Source organism: Danio rerio, chromosome 5 (genome assembly GCF_052040795.2).
Source record: "Danio rerio strain M-AB ecotype USA chromosome 5, GRCz13ab, whole genome shotgun sequence".
NCBI classification, from domain to species: domain Eukaryota; kingdom Metazoa; phylum Chordata; class Actinopteri; order Cypriniformes; family Danionidae; genus Danio; species Danio rerio.
Genome location: NC_141025.1, coordinates 23,889,646 through 23,909,679, shown reverse-complemented (window position 1 = coordinate 23,909,679; position 20,034 = coordinate 23,889,646). Strand labels below are relative to the sequence as shown.

The 20,034-nt window shown below is 37.1% G+C and overlaps 1 protein-coding gene across 2 annotated transcripts; it reads left to right on the top strand.

Annotated features, from left to right (window-relative positions):
* Positions 1 to 989: 989 nt before the first annotated feature.
* Positions 990 to 19,820, top strand: apool (apolipoprotein O like). 2 transcript variants are annotated; one of them, NM_001014351.2, is given in 9 exon segments: positions 990 to 1,028; positions 2,653 to 2,760; positions 8,636 to 8,755; positions 8,867 to 8,921; positions 9,004 to 9,102; positions 10,864 to 10,955; positions 11,532 to 11,630; positions 12,225 to 12,924; positions 17,315 to 19,818. In NM_001014351.2, coding segments are annotated over 9 exon segments (1,374 nt in total). In that variant the 5' UTR covers positions 990 to 1,016; the 3' UTR covers positions 17,404 to 19,818.
* Positions 19,821 to 20,034: the final 214 nt, after the last annotated feature.

Here is a 20,034-nt window from a genome sequence, read left to right as displayed (position 1 = left end):
TTTTCTTGAAAAAGACGTGATAGTGCCATTAGTAACTGAATTGGAATCACTCGTGAACTGAGGTGGGCCGGTCTGGCTTGAAACTCCAGGGCTGAAAATGAGTCCCACTCCGGCCCTGGGTAAAACTCCTTAGTTCACTTCAGTGTCTCCAGCGATATTCCTTATAAATGCCTTCGTTTTTTTGCTAAAAAATAATAATAATACAAATACGCTTTTCAACAATATGTCTTTTTACTGTCTTTCAAAATATTCTCTGGCGTGGAGTCCCGCTCGCTCACGCACGCGCTCCTTCACAATTTAAATCGGCCACGCCCCTTTTGATTGGCTTAACAAGAGTTTGGGTGTTTTTACTGATCTGTCAGATCTATAAATATTTACGTACATATGGGTCAGATTCACTTGCTTTTTCCCCTACTTGCATTGATTTGTACAGACATAAACAATCATTATAAAATCGAGTTTTAGAAACAATTGTTTATTTAAATAGAAAACAATTTCTAGAAAGTACAAACACATAGAATACAAAAGCTAGCCTCTTGAAGTTTTATACAATTATTAGATACAAATGATTTTCTGAAATCTAACAATTCAGAGAAATAAACATTTTGAGACGTAAAAAATAATAAGGGAATTGTGTGTGGGGAAGTAAAATATTAGAGGGACATATCAATCAGTGTTGATTCACAATTGTAAATATTATAAGTTCACATCTATACAGCATTTATTATTTTTTCTGAGAACTGTGACTTCCTCACAATTGTGTTGCTTTGATACAAATGAAACTACAAGATTAAACCCTTAATTATGAGAAGTGTGAAACAATGCAAATGCATCTATTAAGCAACAAGATACACTGAGAGAATAGCATGTATGTATAATAATTTTATATAATTTGAACAACAATGAATATTATCATAAATTATATGAAAACGTCATCTAGAATATTCTTTCGCGCTCTGAGATCTTGCTTGACTCCTCTTGCTTTCCGTACTGAGACTGAAGGGGGCGGGACTGGCATGGCGGCCAAGGTGAGTTTCTCTTCCAGCTGAGTTGGTACATAAGATCATGCGTGTTCTTACATAATGTATGACTTATACATGACAGTATCACTCATGTTATTAATCAGCATTTCTCACGAAGAGTTACACGATGTAGCTGTTATTCCGAGCACGAGCGCAGTGTTTATTAAACAGAGCGAAGAACATGCTTTTGACAAACTCACTCTCGCACACTCATGAACGAGCGCCTTCACTGGGTTTTTACACCATACTCTGCTGCTAGACCTCGTTTTCTGGACATGACTCCATATAATCTGCTAAATTTTTAGATACGTTGTCTTCTCTGCCAATCTGAGGACTCAATATGGATTATTACTCGCGCTAAAGTGTCTTCTCTTGCTTCAGTTCATTAAACTAATACAGATAAAGTGCTTATGGGAAGATCATCAAGGAGCTGAAAGAGAGAGAGAAGGCTTAGCCAGGACAAACATGTTTTATTGAAAACCACACAGCACTTAGCCTGTTTCTGGTTATGAGCAACAGTAATACCAAATATGAACAAGCTGAAACAAACTGTACAACGTATTGTGCATTAATTATTGAGAATAAAATCTTTCATATTTAAGCCTGTGCTTTTTCTAGATAATACGGTGCCTGTTGTCAATTTGTGCCGATAATTTTGTTATCATACACTCACTGACCACTTTATTAGGTACACCTTACTAGTAACCGGTTGAACCCCCTTTTGCCTTCAGAACTGCCTTAATCCTTCGTGGGATAGACTTATCAAGGTACTACAAATATTTCTCAGCGATTTTGGTCCGTATTGACATGATAGCATCACGCTGTTTCTGAATTTGATTTGGTACTAATGAGCCTAAAGTGTGGGAAGAAAATATCCCCCACACCTTATTCCACCACCACCTGCCTGATTTGTTGATACAAGGTAGGATGGATCCATGCTTTCATGTTATTAACGCCAAATTCTGACCCTAGCATTCAAATGTTGCAGCAGAAATTGAGACTCATCAGACCAGGCAACTTTTTTTCAATCTTCTATTGTCTAATTTTGGTGAGCCTGTGTGAATTGTAGCCTCAGTTTTCTGTTCTTAGCTGACAGGAGTGGCACCCGGTGTGATCTGCTGCTGTAGCCCATCCACCATGGACGTGTTGTGCATTCACAGATGCTCTTCTGCATACCTCAGTTGTAAGAAGTGGTTATTTGAGTTGCCTTTCCATCTGCTCAAACAAGTCTGGCCATTCTCTTCAGACCTCTGGCATCAACAAGGCATTTGCGCACAAAGAACTGCCGCTAACTGGATATTTTCTGACTATTTTCTATAAACCCTAGAGATGGCTGTGCATGAAAATCCCAGTAGATTAGCAGTTTCTGAAATACTAAAATCTGGCACCAACATCCATGCCACATTCAAAGTCTCTTAAATCACATTTCTTGCTCGGTTTAAACTGCAGCAGATCATCTTGACCCTGTCTACATGCCTAAATGCGTTGAGTTGCTGCCATGTGATTGGCTGAATACGTTAACGAGCAGTTGAACGAGTGTACCTAATAAATTGGCCGATGAGTGAATGTGTGATGGTCTAAAATCTGCATGTTTGTGTCAGTCTTAATGAATATTTACATTGGTCCTCAGATTCTGAAGTATGCAGCCATTCCTGCTGCTGCTGTAGTGGGTTTGGGCTCATTTAGAATTTATTCACTGAATGAGAAAACAAATGAAGAGCTGATATCTCCAAGAGAGGTAAGAAAAGACATTTTGCAGTAGTCCACACCATAACAGCACTCACTGTTTTACACCACATTTACAGTGCGTTTATTTCTTGTTTGTAATGCCAACTACATTAACAAAACATGTTACTGACTCCTCTGGGGGGTATTCCAGAAAGCTGGGTTAACTTACCATCTGCTAAACCCTGAACTCTCGGTTGATTTACCCAAAACCTGCTTACCGCGAGTATGTTGGTTCCAAAACAGGTGACAAGAGTTAGTTAAATCAACCTCATGAAGATAACCGCGGGTTAATGCGCGTGCACGGCCCACACCTGAAGGCATTTTCAGTAGATCGCCGAATTCACGAGTCACCATAAAAAAACACGGTGAGAAAAAAAGGGCAACGCACTTTACAGAGGCAGAGCTGGAGGTTTTAAACACAGAAATTACAGATCTGCTTCAACGAAGGAAAGAAATATAGAATAAGAAATAGATAAGAAAAGAAAAAATAGATAATAAGAAAGTTTGTTAGTTCATTAAATTACACATGCCACCCTCCATTTTATTCATTGTAATAAACAATTAAACTTCTCTTTAACATCCTTTTGAGTATGTTGTGTAACCATTCATGCATTTATTTTTATTGCCATTAATTTCTTAAGGCCACAATATGTGTATTGACTAATAAGGCTTATAGAAATTGTAATCTTTCTGGAGCTAGAACTCTGTCCAAAGTCATTAAACACAGAAACATTCTCCTAAAAGGTAATATTTAATTACTGGAGCTCTGTATTTAACACTCTAGAACAGTGGTTCTCAAACTGTGGTACCTGTACCACTAGTGGTACGCAGCCTTCCTTCTAGTGGTACGCGGAGGAATTAAATATGTCATGTACATGCCATACACATTTCAAAATTGATCAAAAATGATGTATATAATATGTCAAATATGACATATAGCCTATATTTCTAATGTAATCTGCCACGTTTTTTAACTGCAGAGTTGTAGCTGCTTTACTGGGCCTACTACGCTATTGTATTTCAATACTGCTCATTCTGGTGGTACTTGGAGAGACAATTTTTTTCTGAGGTGGTACTTGATGAAAAATGTTTGAGAACCACTGCTCTAGAATATTCTTTCTGTCATGCAGCAAATAGAAAGAGGCCTGTCTAACTGCTGTAGTCCACCAGTTAGAGGAGATGCTGTGTCCTATAATAAAGGCTCATCAGTGGTTGAGTTTTTGACTTAAACCACACAATATGTCACTGTTGTAAGTGATTGTTGTTAGGTAGCTTTAGGTTCTTTTTATGCTTTTTATTTTGCATGCAGACGAAGTTCCTTCTGCTTCAACTAACAAGCAGTGTAAGAATTTGTCTGCACTTTTCCATATTTGAATATTACTCTTGGATCACAAAATCTTATACATATACATTATATATATATATATATATATATATATATATATATATATATATATATATATATATATATATATATATATATATATAAAATTTTAATTCTAAAGTAGCTGTATAAGGTCCATCTTCAAATATAAATAAAGTCACATGAGCATCATCTTTAAGGTGAGAAATGTATATGAAAAGTATGTTACACGTTAAAGGTGCGTGTATAAAGCAGTGTAAAAAAATCATTCATTTTATTTCAGGAAATTAAGAAATTAACAGACCAAAATATTTGATTAAACATAGTTTTTTGACAAATTATATTTCTAAGCACTCTTCCATCTCTTTTGTCTGTCTGGGTCACTAAGGCCCCGTTTACACTAGTGCGTTTTAGTTTTAAAATGGCGTTGTAGAATGAAAACGATCCGCGTCCACACTTGCGTTTTACCCAGCGTTTCTGAACAGCTCTCCGTCCACACCAAAACGCTGAAAACGCACATCACGTGACCACACACACACACTCAGGCAAGCGCTCCAGCATTTCTACCCAGATGAGAGCTCTGCTTGTCGGACTGCTCATCAAGCATCTCCCGCTGGATCTAATCTCACTATATTTGCTAAACGTGATATTTCATTCATGTTGTTGTCTTTATCTAACGACATAGGCCAATTCCCTGACTTTGGTCATTGGAATCTATTAAGTTACTTGTTCACGGGTAACATGTTTTGGTTAAGCGCAAAGATAAGTTAATGATTAATCCAGGTACATTGACCGATCGCTTGCCTTTATTTCCTACAATGTATAAACTTATTGTATGTTATACTTTTATAATTGTCAATTATTAAAACTGATATTCAGCAAAAGAGAGGGTGCGTTTCGTATTTTCACTGAAATTGAAAGGAGGCAGTTGTTATCGGCTCCGTTTTGTTATAAATATCCACACAGTGAAGATGACGCTCATATATGCAGCACGGCGCCTCAACATTTCTGCTGTCTGTTAAGTTGCTAATATTAAAAAGAAAATAGGCAGTTCCTTAAATCATGTTTACATTTTATTGTTGAGAAAGTGAAACAACGTAGCCAAGGTGATGTGAATGAAGTTATAAAGTACACTGTTCCCTTTGAAGATTTACCCGTGTCCTCGGTATGTTTTCCATATCAAACTGAGAAGGGGGAGACTGCAGCCTTGATCAAACTTGCGAAGTCTTAACTTACAAGAAGAGGATGCGAGACTGAACTGTGTGTGGGCTACTTAATATTGAGGAAAAGCCCCAATCAAATAGGCGAACGTTTGCAGCCCCGCCTCCGTTTTCAGATGTCTCCGTCTTTCCCCATCCACACTGAGACGGAGCAGCAGCGTTTTAGAATGAAAACGGCATCTTCAGCGTTTTCGAAACGCTCCGTTTTCGGCGCCCGAGAACTCCGGCGTAGTGTGGACGGATGGCGTAACCGTAGCAAAACTTGTTTTCAAACTAAAACGCACTAGTGTAAACGGGGCCTAAGATTTCCTCTGGGTCAGGCTGCAGGTAGGGTGTCATCGTATAAGGCAGAAAAGGGTATCTTTGTCCTCCAGCAAGTAACAATGTAGTGCCCACTAATGATTCTATTTTATAATACAAATATAATAAAAATAAACATTGTGTAAAGCAACATTTGCTTTATAGTTTTTTTTTTTTTTTAACTATATTTGTGTTATACACTTGAATCATTACATCCTGAAAATTAGCCATTTAGCCTCAACATATAGTGATGAGGTGGGGTCATCACATATGTGCTGGTAGGATGAAGTAGTAATGAGTTTAATAGTTGAAACACCAAAAGATTAAGGATAGAAAATTAAGTTGTACCTGCACATTTATACTATGGACAGATTTCATATTATCAGTGTCCTTTAGTGACTGATGGAGCTTTAAAATTGGCTGCAAATGCACACAAGCATTTGGAAACCCTGAAAAAAATATTATATTAAAAAATGTAGGTGTATGTGCAAGAATGTATACATATAAACGACGTCCTACATCTTAAATTATAGGTAGGCCTATATTTTCCTACTAGATTCGAACTGGCTCCGCTGTGAGCTCCGCTGTTCATTAACGACGCACTGTCCACTACACTATTGCCGTGCTCTGAATCAACTGTGTAATGATACGCAGTGATTTATGACCAAGGAACTGTACAAAAGTGTAAAAAAACAGTTCAGTGCCAGGCATACTGTACAGGTGGTCCTACTGCCACATTGTACAGTTGCCTAAAATGCCCTGACGCGAATACAAAGAGCTGCACTGAATGTTTTTTATGGTAAGCGCAGACCCGCGGTTTGTCACATTTGATTTCAAAAAGGTTTGTTAAATACATTAACATTATGAATTTGGTTATGAAAAAAAACTATGCACTTATAACCCTCACAATGAAAAAACTTGTATCTGTGTGTCCACATCCATAAATATCCTCATCAAAAGAGCACGCAATGCTCAGTAAACTCTCTGAAACAGACAAACTCTGGAACATAGCAACTTACTCTCTGAAGATAACCTGCTCCGGAGCAGGTTATCTTCAGAGAGTAAGTTGCTATAGCTACTTAACATACCCAGAAGTTACCTCCGATTTTGGAACCAAAGCTGAGGTTATCTACCTACTTACTCTCAAACTTACCCGTGTATGTCACATAACCTGCTTTCTGGAACAGCCCCCAGGTCTTTATTCTAAATTGTGCATTTCTTGTGTATACATTTTGAACATATAATAATTTGCACTTAAAAATAACTGCAAACATTTTTTGTCACTATTAATGCCACAATTTTACTATGCTGTTTTCAATCAAGAACTTGTTGCCATTATTTTCAAAATGCACATACTTGTTTCTATATCAGGGGTGTCCAAACTCGATCCTGGAGGGCTGGTGCCCTGGAGATTTAAGCTCCAACTTCCTCAACACACCTGCATGGATGTTTCTAAGGGTGCTTTCACACCTACACTTTTGTTTCGGAACGTATCTCGTTTGCCCAGTTAGCACGGTTCGTTAGGCATATGTGAACAGGGCAATCGCGCTCTGTTCCGCGCCAAACTAATTGCTCCAAGATTGCTTGAGTGAGGTGGTCTCGGCTCGATTAAAAAGAACCCTGGAGCGGTTCGATTGCAGTGAGAATGCGATCCGATCCGAGCACGGTTATATCACAGTGTTTTATGGATATGTAATAGGCTTACGGCTATATGAAGAGAGAATTATGAGTAGGGCGGGAAGTTTCGCAAGTCTCCGGATGCCTGCAAACAAGCGATGATCTCCCGGTAATCTTGCGTCTCCCTCCCGGTCCTCAAATAGGCATCGTCGCGCACCCTTCTTACCCCTCCCCACCGCATCTCTCCTCAGACACATCGCACGCGTGCACCCTGTCAATCACCATCAAACCACCACCTCTCCTGACAGCTTAGCGGGAAGCTGCAAAATAAACCCTGACACTCTGACCAATGTGAGGAGAGTTTACTCGCACGTGACTTGTTTTAGCTCTTTTGGTCTGATTAGAAACTTTGCAGTGTGAAAGCGAACCGCACCAAGAGCAAAGAGTAACAATGTAACATTTGTAATCTCTGTTTCGGAACAACTGAATCGATTCACAGTTGTGAAAGCACCCTAAAAAGCCCAGTAAGAGCTTGATTCGCTTGCCCAAGTGTGTCTGATTGAGGTTGGAACTAAACTTTGCAGGACATCAACCCTCCAGGATTGAGTTTGCGCACCCTTGCTTTATATCAATAAAATGTGCAACATGAGTTGCATACAAATCTAATCGAATCAACTTTAAAGTTCTCCTTGACATCTCATGATTTAGAGGCACAGATGTTACTGAAGATGATGAATAATGGAATATGTTTAGCCTTAAAAACTGCTCTGATGCTGGATTAGCGATAGTGTTAATGTAATGGCTGCTGAAGCCTTTTTTACATCTGATATAAAGATGCGTTTTGTTCAATTGGTTCCCAACTTGCCAAAACAGGACAGGACCTTTGTACACCACCATTTAGAAATTTGGGGGACACACAATATTTTTGGGTGAAGAAATAATACTTTTAGCACAAAATTACAATCATCAGACATTTCTATTATACAAACTATCTGTATTTCAAAATGATGCTGTTCTTTTGAACGTTCAAAGATTCCTTATTAGATCAGGATTAACAGATCCTCAAAATGCAAAATACAAGTTTCCTCAAAAATATTAGATCACTGCTTTTGTATGAAAATGATAAGAAATGTAGTTCAGCACAAATTCAGCTTAATCAAAGGATTTCTGAAACATAATGTGACACTTGAAGGCTACAGTAAAGGCTGCTGGAAATTCAGCTTTGCCATTACAGGAATACAATAAACTGTAAAATATAATAAACAGCTATTTTAGTTGCACTAATAATTTGACTATATGACTTGATAACATGACTAGCTTTGTTAGAAATATTGAAAATATAACAAACTCCAGAAACGAAAGTCTGAATTTGTCTGTCTGTCCAGTTGTCCATCTACTCTCCAGATGGCCGTGCTGTGCAGTTTGTGGAGGAGCAGCCTGGTTTGGTTCAGACTGGTCTGGGATCTGTGAGAGTCGGCCTGCAGCCTTATGTCAGAGCTGTGCAGGTCTGATCCACACACTGTGATTACTGAGTTTGCTTGTCATTGAAGAATGTTAAAAATGGTGGAGCTTAAATATTTTTTATCTATATTATCATTATTATTCTCTATTAATAGAATGGCCTCACTTCAGTCAAAGTCGGGGTGATATCGCTTTACCAGTCTGGGCAAGGTAGGTCTGACTTGTGTGTGTGTGAATGAGCAGTATGGAGGCACTGACTGTGAATCTGACCTTTGACCTTCTCTGGTTTTAGACACATATCACTTCCTTCGAGATCCACCTCCTGGCTTTCTGCCTAGAGTGACCGTCATCGGTGTGTCTGGATTGGGTGGCCTGATTCTGGCACGCAAAGGTAGACTGACTGTGTGATTATTGTTTGTTGTTTTACTCTTCAAAATGATTAGAAAGTCAAGCTGCATCATGATACAGGGAAAATGCACAAAGATATGCTCTATAATTGTTGAGTACCGATAACGATATTTCCTAAACATTTCGCTTAAGAATTGCTATTTTTCCTCAACTTTTTAAAATGCTTTTAAAATGTTCTCCTTGTGTTCACATGGGTTCCCTCTGGGTGCTCCACTTTTCCCCACAAGTCCAAAGACATGCACTATAGGTGAATTGAGTTGGCTAAATTGTCCATAGTGTATGTCCTGTCCTGGTTCAGGGCAGAGCGTTGGGCTAACAACCCACCTCATAAAAAATCTAAATGTTTCAAAACAGCAATATGGTGCGGCTAAATATCAACTTCGATATAAATGGCCCTGAGAGTGAGTAATTTAAATGATGTAATTTAAGCAATAACAACAAAAAGTAAATAAAGAGCAATGTCTAGGTGCAAACTCGGTGTGTAACGATATTAAACCAACTCTCATAGTGAACCAAGGTTGGACCTAACTTGATATGAAATTTGAATAATGGATGATTTCTTAAAGGGACACGCCACAGTTTTAACTAAAATAACTTGGTTACATCACAAAAAAACCTGAAATATTGTTTCAAAGGATGAGATGAAGATGCTTGTCCGTGCCTTTGTCTCTTCACGGTTGGATTACTGTTCTGTTCACTTGTCTAAACAAATCTTTCATGGATTGATTGCAAGTTGTGCAGCGGCTTTTAACCAGCTCCTGTGCTTAAACCACTTCACTGGCTTCCTATTAGTTTTAGAGTAAATTTTAAGATTCTAGACATTAGATATAGAGCTCTGCATGGTCAAGCACCCCTGTATATTCAAGATCTTTTACTAGTCACTCATGTAGCCAGTCTCTGAGGTCTTCTGGCAAAGACCTTTTAGCCATTCCCAGAACTTGAGAGTAAAGGTGACTGTGCCTTCTGTGTTGTGGCACCAAGGCTCTGGAACTCTCTCCCTATTGCACTGAGAATTCTGGGATCAGTTGAACTTTTTAAAAAGCGTTTAAAGACACATTTTTGGTCAAGCTTTTAATTGACAGTATTTGTGTTTCTGTACTTGGATTTTAACCTGTTTTAATGTGATTACTTTTATTTATAGGTGTTCTTTTGCCTGTTTTCTGGTTTTCTCTAATTGTAAAGCACTTTGTGACTCAATGTCTGGGAAAGGTGCTATATAAATAAACATTTACCTACTTACAAAAACAAAATATTCTTCAGTGCCAGAATAGAATAGTTTCAAGATACGCACTAGTTATGTGTTTTTCAAATTAATTTTTATAAACGCTGCCTAATTAACTACATTTTCCAAAACCTAGCCCTGGCTTAAGCTTAGCCTTGTTTTTGAATCCGGCCTAGAGTTTAAAACACTATAAATGACTAAAAACCGTGGCAGATATTCAGATTCTTATTCGCTTTTGTCATTTTCCCACTTGTCTCTACTCCCTCCATTAGTTTTTATTTGCAACTCTATGCTCTGAGGCACTAGGTTCAGGTATAAAGACAGTAATGCCCCATCTGATTGGTCAAATTTGGATAAACATATGCATGCAGTTCACAAATTCTTGGCACCTTAACTAAGTTTCATTTATCGCACCACTCCGCAATACACATTGTATATCACTATTATTGTGGTAAAGGTTGGTTTTTGCTTTATAATTTCATTAGAAAGCAGCACGTGTTTAATTGTGTGATTTTTGTTTAGGCTCTCGATTGAAGAGGATTGTTGTACCTCTTGGACTGGCTTCAGCTGGTACTGCAGTATGTTACCCTACACAGACTGTGGGAGCTCTAAAGGTGCTTTAAAAAGGCCCTGGTATTTAAATATGTTTGTTTTGTTTGGTTGATCCAATTGCTAGTGGATGATGCTATTTCAAAGTGCTAATGGGGTTGCTTTCATACTTTAAATGCTGAGATGGTAAAATGTGTTAAAACAGCCACAAAAAAAAAACACCTACTTTCCACTAGTGTATTTTTTTTTAAAGTGTTGTGAGTAATAGCACAAAACAATGAATTTGTATTACACTGTTATACAAGAAGTTCTGATAATTATAATCGCTTTATACACATTTTCTTGATCACCCATAAAAAGCAAAATGGGTTTTGGTTAATCGTAATTGTGCACCTCATTAACACTTCTGCAAATGATGAAAAATAAGAAAGGTCTGCAGCACACAAAAAGCATTTATGGGCACGTTAAAACCAGGTAAAAACAGTAATGAGCCGCATTAGACCACTTTTGATCTGATCGCTGAATTTCATGTAATATCAGGTTAGAAATGTGATGTAAATTTCTCTTAATGCTAAGGAAACCTTTTCTCTTATCCTCTCAAGTATGTTAATATAGTTGTTTTTCTTCCTTAATTTTCATAGATCACAGGTAAAAAGGTGTATAGTGTCAGCTCATCTGTTGCTTCAATGTTTAAATCCAAACCAAAGGAAGATGTTGTCAAGTCTGTTGTAAATGTGGAGGTAAGCTACAAACATTCATACTAAAAATAAGTTATGTTAACCTTTAAAGATATATTTCATATTGTACGTTCATTTGCAATGTCAAAAAAATCCATTGATGTTTACTCCGCCGCAATCCAATCTCAACTCACCACAATTCATTTTTTGATTAATGTCTATATATATATATATATATATATATATATATATATATATATATATATATATATATATATATATATATATATATATATGTATATATATATATATATATATATATATATATATGTATATATATATATACATACATACATACATACATGCATGCATACATACATACATACATACATACATACATGCATGCATACATACATACACTAATGTATATATATATATATATATATATATATATACATACATACATACATACATACATACATACATACATACATACATACATACATACATGCATGCATACATACATACATACATACATGCATACATACATACATACATACACTAATGTATATATATATATATATATATATATATATATATATATATATATATATATATTTTTTTTTTTTTTTTTTTTTTTTTTTTTTTTCTCCCAAGTCTGCTGCTGCAGTACAAAGCCCAGATACTGAATCACCCACAAAAGCACTTTCTGAACTCCCACCTGAATCTGATGTGGCCTCTGCGACTCCAGAACAGGATGTTACACCAGTACCAGACGTTGTCCCATCAGTGGAATTATCACCAACAGCTGATGTTGCAGATCCTCCTCCTGTTGATGTAGCATCCGGAACTTCTGCTCCACCATCTGAACCTGAACCTAACCCAGCACCTGCTCTTGAAGCTGCCCCAGTTACAGAAGCTGCCCCTGTCGAAGATACTGTCCCAGATGCAGAATCCACCCCTGAACCTTCTCCAGAACCCATAGCTGAAACAGTCAAAGAAAGCACCATTGAGCCTCTTGAAGCCCCAGCTGCTGGCGCCGTTATAGACACTGCTCCTGAGCCAACACCTTCCTCTGAGACGGAAGTCACTTCTGTTGTGGAATCTGATCAAGAAATTGTCCCAGAACTTGAAGTCCCTGTACTTACAGCTGTTATAGAGGAGATCACACCCACAGTGGAGGAAGCCACATCCCCTGCACCCGTCCTTCCTAATGATTTCACCCCAACCATATCAGATGAGGGACCTGCTTTTGTTGCCCCACCCCCTGCCAAAGAAGCCATTCCGTTGACGCCTCCCCCAGTTGAAGCCAGCCAGCCAATAGCTGATGAGGCCCCGCCTTCTGAACCAGTAACAGGTGAGAAAATTTAGAAGAGTGGTTACACATTATTTCCAATCACCAATTTACCACTTAAGCTGCAGTCACACTGCACTTTTGCCTCATAGACTTTTATTTATACACACACGAATGTGACCGACCGGAAACGCAAGCTCGTGCAACAAGTTTCGTAATTCACTGCATTCCAAAGTTAAACAGGGGCTGGGTCCGAAACAGCCTACTACTTAGTAGGTACTGCATTTGAATTTAAACATACTACTCGGCCCTTAGAAAAGTACGTTCTATACAGTATGAATGTGAAAAGTATGAATGGAATTCGGGCGTACTACATCCGCCATTTTGTCATGGTCACGTGACCTACCTTCGTCAGTTGCGTCGCCTCACTTCCATTCATGATTTCTCTCATGGGGCATTATGGGATAGCACAGCGTGCATGGGATGCGCACTTCAGAATCTCGCCGGAAGTAGTAAGTCATCCGGGTACTTCTCGCCTACTGATTTTTGAATTCTATGAATTCGGACATACTACTCGGCTCGCATACTGATTTTAGCGTACTGTATAGTATGGAAGTATGCAGTTTCGGACGCAGCCATAGACTTTACTTGGGCGTGCTGCCCAGGTATAATACAGCTGCCCGAGTATATTTGGTGGTGATGCATGAATATCACTATTATTGTCATCCTTTTACAATTTAATTTTTGTAACCGGCCAAGAAAGTCAAACTTTCGCAATCAATTAACCAGTGGAAAACTTTCTCTCTCTTTGCACTAGGGCTGCTCGATTATGGGAAAAATCATAATCACGATTATTTAGGTCATAATTGTAATTAACTGATGATCGTTTTGAATAATCGTGAAGTCAAAATTATTCGTCTTTCTGTGAATTTTTTTTATATATGAATATTTTCCAAATGATGTTTAACAGAGGAATTTTTCACAATATTTCCTATAATATTTTTTCTTCTGGAGAAAGGCTTATTTGTTTTATTTCAGCTAAAATAAAAGCTGGTTTAAATGTTTTGAAACTTATTTTATTAGCTCAATATCATTAGCCCCCCTAAGCTATATATATTTTTGATTGTCTGCAGAAGAAACTACTGTTATACAATGACTTGCCTAATTACCCTAATTAAGCCTTTGAGTGTCACTTTAAGCTAAATAGTATATCTTGGAAAATATCTAGTAAAAAATAATGTACTGTCATCATGGCAAAGATAAAAGAAATTGGTTATTAGAAACGAGTTATTAAATCTGTTGTTTAAACTGTGCTTTAAGCATCTTCACTGTAAGAAAAAAAAACTTCAGCTACAGCAGTCCTTCAGTCAAGAGCAGTGAGGGATTCTCTCCTTTTGTTGTTTGATTAATAATAAAAATAGGTGGCAGCAAGGATATTGCGCGCTGTCACTTTAAGAATAGTGCGGCTCTGATATGTTTTTTTTTCACAAGTCTGTTGATTCTCAACTTGCTTATTACACAAATGAGGGTTAATATGAATAATCATGAAACACTGCGCTCTGACACAAATGTGCATGTATTTGACCAATAAAACGCTCTCATTAAGATGATTGTCTCTGAGGCTAAGCGCGCACACACCCTCACAACAGCATGCGCCCTTTCGTGCTTTTAAAAATATAATTGATTCGAACGTACATCAATGAAGGATGTGCATCCTGTGCTGCAAAAGTTACATTACAGTACATGCTTTTAGTCATTTTCATGTGAAACTGAGCTTTGCAGCAACAAATGTGTACAACTGGAAAGGGGGCGGTATATGATGCAGTAATGTTTTATCTTGATTAATGCTTTTTCATAATCGCTAGAAGCCAAAATTGCACAGCCCTACTTTGCACCTTTCCTACTGCTGGTCGTCAGCGAATCTCTCGTGCTCTGCAGACCCACAGAGATTAGCCTTTTGTGCCAAAATGCATATGACAGTAGTTTCTGCATCTTCTAAAATGTCCAGGATTTGGGTTTTACTTTCGCTTCTAACGTTCCCGTTATTTGGATGTTTGTCATATGTAGTCACATTTTTATTTGTCACATGTAGTTGACCATGTATGTGCTGTGGGTAAAAGGTGTCTTTTCAATCCGTATACCACCGCATGTATATTTTAAACCTGTGGGAAGCACTGAGATCAAAACATGACCTTTCTGTACAGAAATTAAAATATAGACCAATCACTAGCTTTTTTAAATGTTTAATCGTTTTGTTTAATCCCACCTCTGAATTTCACATGCTCCAAGTTTAGTGTGACCATGGCATTGAACAGAAAAATTTTTGGCATTTCATTTACTTGACAGTGTTTCCAGAGCCTGAAATTGTAAACTTTCGAAAATGTTTTATTCAAAAAGCAAGTTTTCTTATTTAACTATGAGACTGTCTCTTTTTCTCTCCTTTTACTACCTGACATAGTATAAAGGCTGATTTATACTTCTGCGTTGAGTGATCGGTGTGACCCACGGCGCATGCAGTCACGCCTTGCATGTAGTCACGCAATTATACTTCTGCGTCCTGTTTTTGTTGCTCTGCCGTAACACTTCTGAAATGCTAGCTGGCAGTAGGTTGTATGTTCCTCTTTGTCGAGTTTCTTGATGGTTGTTTTGTTTTTTTCTGGGTGCTACATGTAGCTCAAACTCGTTCATTTAGAGGCGGGAAAGGAGGAACTGCAACATTAATAATAAGATAAACACAAAAGAAATGAATTTCCATCTGGAGCTCCTTCATGTGACTCGACACTTGTAAACAATCTCTCCATTAGGCTCGCGGCTCTCAACACCGCCCACACTTGTCACCACAACTAAGCCAACCAATCACAGAGCTTGCTCTATGCGTCGTTGCGATATGTAGTTAATTTTTTAAAGAGGTGCGTGTCAGCGTCAGCCACAGTGAGGGCTATGCGAACACACGCAGGCTGCGCCAGAGCATACGTGTATGCTTAATGCAGAACTATAAATCAGCCTTAAGGAAGGGCCAATTAAGTGGGGAAATATTCACACTGATATTTGTATATACACAATTATATATCTGCACATTTATCCTTTTTAAACATTCTGCTGCTACTTACAAGTTGTTTGTTTTTTATCGCTCTTTTTGATCAACTGGCTACAGAAAAAACTAAATTACCATTAAATTGTTTGGGGTTAGTAAAAATGATTACAAATATAATTATCAAATAAAAAAAAGAAGTGTCATTTACTCACTATGTACTTTTATTTAAGAATAAATACAGTTAAACAATAGTACAGTGCAATATTATTGGAATTTGTTTTCTGTTTGAGCACATTTTAAAATGCGATTTATTCCCGTTACGTTTCATCAGCCTTTAATGTCACATGATCCTTCAAAATTCATTCTAATATGTTGATTTGCTGCTCATGAAACATTATTAAGGGTTACGTGTCCTACAATTTCTGTGGAAACTATTTTTCCCAGTTTCTTTAATGAATTGAAAGTTTAATTGAGACTGAAAGTTTTCGCAAGTCTTTGCATCTACTATGAAAAAATATATTTCTTCCTCTATAAATAAAACAATAAATAAAATACATTTCTTATAAAATAAATGGACTCAGTTTACTATAATTTTCCTTTAATGTAATGTATTGACTAACATGAACAATATTGACAAAACTACTCTATTTTCATTAGCTAGCGTTAATAAAAACAAATACTGTAACAAATAGGTCTGCACAATATATCGTTTCAGCATTGAAATTGCAATGTGTGCGTCCACAATAGTCACATCACAGGATCTGCAAAGTTGCATTTGGCTTATAGTTGATCAGCACCACAGTTCAGAATACAAGAGAGTTGTAGAGTCACTACAAAGTTTAACCAAAACAGAGTGAAAGCTTATCAGTTGCAAAGAGTCTAAAGCATTCAAGCACAAAAAAGTACAACATTTGTAGCTTAACTTTTCATCCATGATTCCCATACAAAATCACCACAAACAGTCTAAACTCAAGATTTCTTTCCATAATAGCCTTAATAAACCATGTGGTGAAATTTTATTCATATCGCAATATTTATATATATAAAGAAGAAACACAAAACAGTCCATTTCACCGTCAGTTTTTTTGACATGGCAATGTTAATTTTAATCATTATCTCGCAGTCCTAGTAATAAATGGATCGTTTGTTGATTTTTCACCACAATAAATACTTTAACTATTACAATCTTTTCAAATAGTGTTACCAAAAAATCTTTAAACTTTGTAGGTAGGAAGCACTTAGCAGTGAATTAACTGGTCTATTAATTAACAGTACTCCTACAGCACCTTTGTGTCAATTATCTTAATATTAACTTAACAGTCAATAATACATTTTAAAATCAAATACAGTGAATTTCACCTGACACTGGCAATTCCTGTTCTCCTCATACCAACATCCACTGTCTTTTTCCTATCCTAGCGAAGTCTCGCTTTGTTCCTGACCCTTCTCTGCTCGACCACGGCCAGTCTAACCCAGAGGATGCAGACATGTACAGCACACGCAGCTGAAAACACTGAGGAAAGGATGTGATCAGATGTTTAATGTGCCATGATTCCAGCAGCACTTGATCAGTTTGTGATTTGGGATATTGATGTTTCAGCAATGATGTGTCTTTCTGTGATGCCTCAATCTTATGGGAAATTAGCAGGAACCTTAGCAGGAATATCAGAAACACACAAAGTTACACTGTTTTTCGTACCTATGAACACTTTACAGGGAGATCCAGGATTACAGTGTTTTAATTAATAAAAAATGCCTGAGGTCCCTTAATTTCATCTCCCGATTAATCTCTGACCTCAGTTTCTGTAGCAACAGAATTATTGTGCTGATTTTACACTGTGAAATAAAATTACACTTAAAACTGGACCACACACAAAAACTTTTTGTATGTGAACAAACATGTGAAGTATATAAAAGTGTTTTCAATGCATCTAATGGGGGACAGAAGTAAATATACCAGTTTGTACATACATGATCTTTTAGTCACACTTTAAAGTTACAGAAATGTTATTTATGCAGTGGAATCTGGCAGTTTTTTCAAAATATTATGGAATAGTTCACCCAAAAACATTTACTAAACAAAGTGGTACTCATCGCAAACCCCCAATGCAAAATTTTTTATTTTTTTACTTAAGAGTTTTTGTCTTGTTTCAAATCCAAATATCTAAAATTTCTTAAATCAAGAAGCAAAATAATAAGTCTTATAATAATAATAATAAGAAGAAATAAGTCAAAATTAACAGAATTGTTTTTCTTAAAGGGCACCTATGATGAAAATCATCTTTTGTAAGCTTTTTGAACAGAACTGTGTGTAGGTATAGTGTGTCCAGTCATATTGGAGTGATAGAAAGATGTATATTTTTTTCCTGACGTTAAAATAGGACCCAAATCCCAGTGATTTTGAGGCCCACTGCAACGTGATGTAGGAGTGGGGTTTTCTTCGCCCACCGAATTAACTGACAGGGGCCATGTTTCTATAATAATGTAATGTGTATTTTTATACAGCGCATTTTTTGTGTATGGCCATACACCCAAATCGCTTCACAACCATGAGGGGTGGTCTCTCCACACCACCACCAGTGTGCAGCATCCACTTGGATGATGCGATGGCAGCCACAGGACAACGGCGCCAGTGCGCTCACCACACACCAGCTATTGGTGGAGTGAAGAGACAGTGATAGAGCCAATTCAGTGGATAGGGATGTTAGGGAGGCCATGAACGTAAGGGCCGATTGAGGGACTTTGGCCAGGACACCCGAGTTACACCCCTGCTCTTTACTAGAAGTGCCATGGGACTTTTAATGACCACAGAGTGTCAGGAACTCGGTTTAACGTCTCATCCGAAAGACCGATGAGATAAAAACATGTATACACGTCCACACAAGTTTTTTTTGCAAATAAACAGCATGTTTGCAATAAAGAGAGTAAAATCACTATGTAATTATTAACCGCTATAATCACCACAGCCACATGGTGTCAGTAAACGCTAGTATGTGTGTGTACTGTAAATGGCGATGATGTGAGACTCATCATTTCAGAAAGGCTTGAATAAACTCCAGCACAAATACATAAAAAAAATTAACTTGGTATTTTTGACTAATGGGCTGTATTTCAGCTTGATTCGAGTCCGTCACTGACTGCTGTTTATCTGACATAACGCATGTGGGAACAGTGGGTGGGGAAAACCAGCTCATTTGCATTTAAAGCCAAAAACAGCTACACTGTACTCAGACACAAAAATGGGCAGATTCTGGAGGTGATTATAAATTATCTGAAGGTTATTTTGAGCTGAAACTTCAGACACATTCTGGAGACCAAAGACTTTTCCCACATCTTGCAAAAGGGGTGAAATAGGTGCCCTTTAAAACAAGCTAAATTATCTGCCAATCAATTATTTTATAGTAAAAACAAAATTGTTTAGCTGGTTTTAATTAAAAACTAACACTCGGACTTATTTAAATTAAACATTTTTTTTACTTGTATAAAACATTATTCTTGATATCGCTCTCTTTAGATAGAGATACAAGCTATAAATTATTAAGAAATAAAAGCATTTTTGCAGGGTTTATGGTTTTGTTTTTGTTGTTGAACAAAAGTAATTTAGAAATATGTTGGAAAAAAACAGCAGCTTTTTACATTGTCAAAAAAAAAATCTTCTTTTGTATTCAACTGAAGAACGTTGAGGGCAAGTAATTGAGAATTTATTTGTACTAATATTGTTTTTGGGTGAACTATCTCTCTAAATCAGGTTCGATTTTCAGTGATAATGGGTTATCAGTTGTGGGATTGTCCAGCACCATTTTGGACACACAGTGTGCATATGTTTATGTCTGAAGGTTTAATTTATAATGCTTTGACTTTACATAAATCTTTGTTGGCTGTACAATAACAACAGCATAAGATGAAAATAAAGGGATTTAAGCAATGTTTTGGGATTTATTTTTTTCTAAAAAATGTTCATGAAATTACAAATATTCTAACATAAATTATATATAATATATATAATGACATAAATTAACTGTCAGATTTAGACATAAAATCATTCTTTCCTCTAAAACTCCAATCAGAACACACTAATATCAGGCCCCATACATTCGTCATCATCTGACCTACATGGGATGCATTTCTTTTGCATGATT

What these genes read in the sequence shown, in the direction of transcription:
- apool (XM_087251882.1), top strand. Translation starts at nt 11,577, where the DNA reads ATGTTTAAATCCAAACCAAAGGAAGATGTTGTCAAGTCTGTTGTAAAT. An exon ending in AGTCTGTTGTAAATGTGGAG is followed by an intron (nt 11,631 to 12,224) that starts GTAAGCTACAAA and finishes TTTTCTCCCAAG; the next exon opens with TCTGCTGCTGCAGTACAAAG. An exon ending in GCCTTCTGAACCAGTAACAG is followed by an intron (nt 12,925 to 17,314) that starts GTGAGAAAATTT and finishes TTCCTATCCTAG; the next exon opens with CGAAGTCTCGCTTTGTTCCT.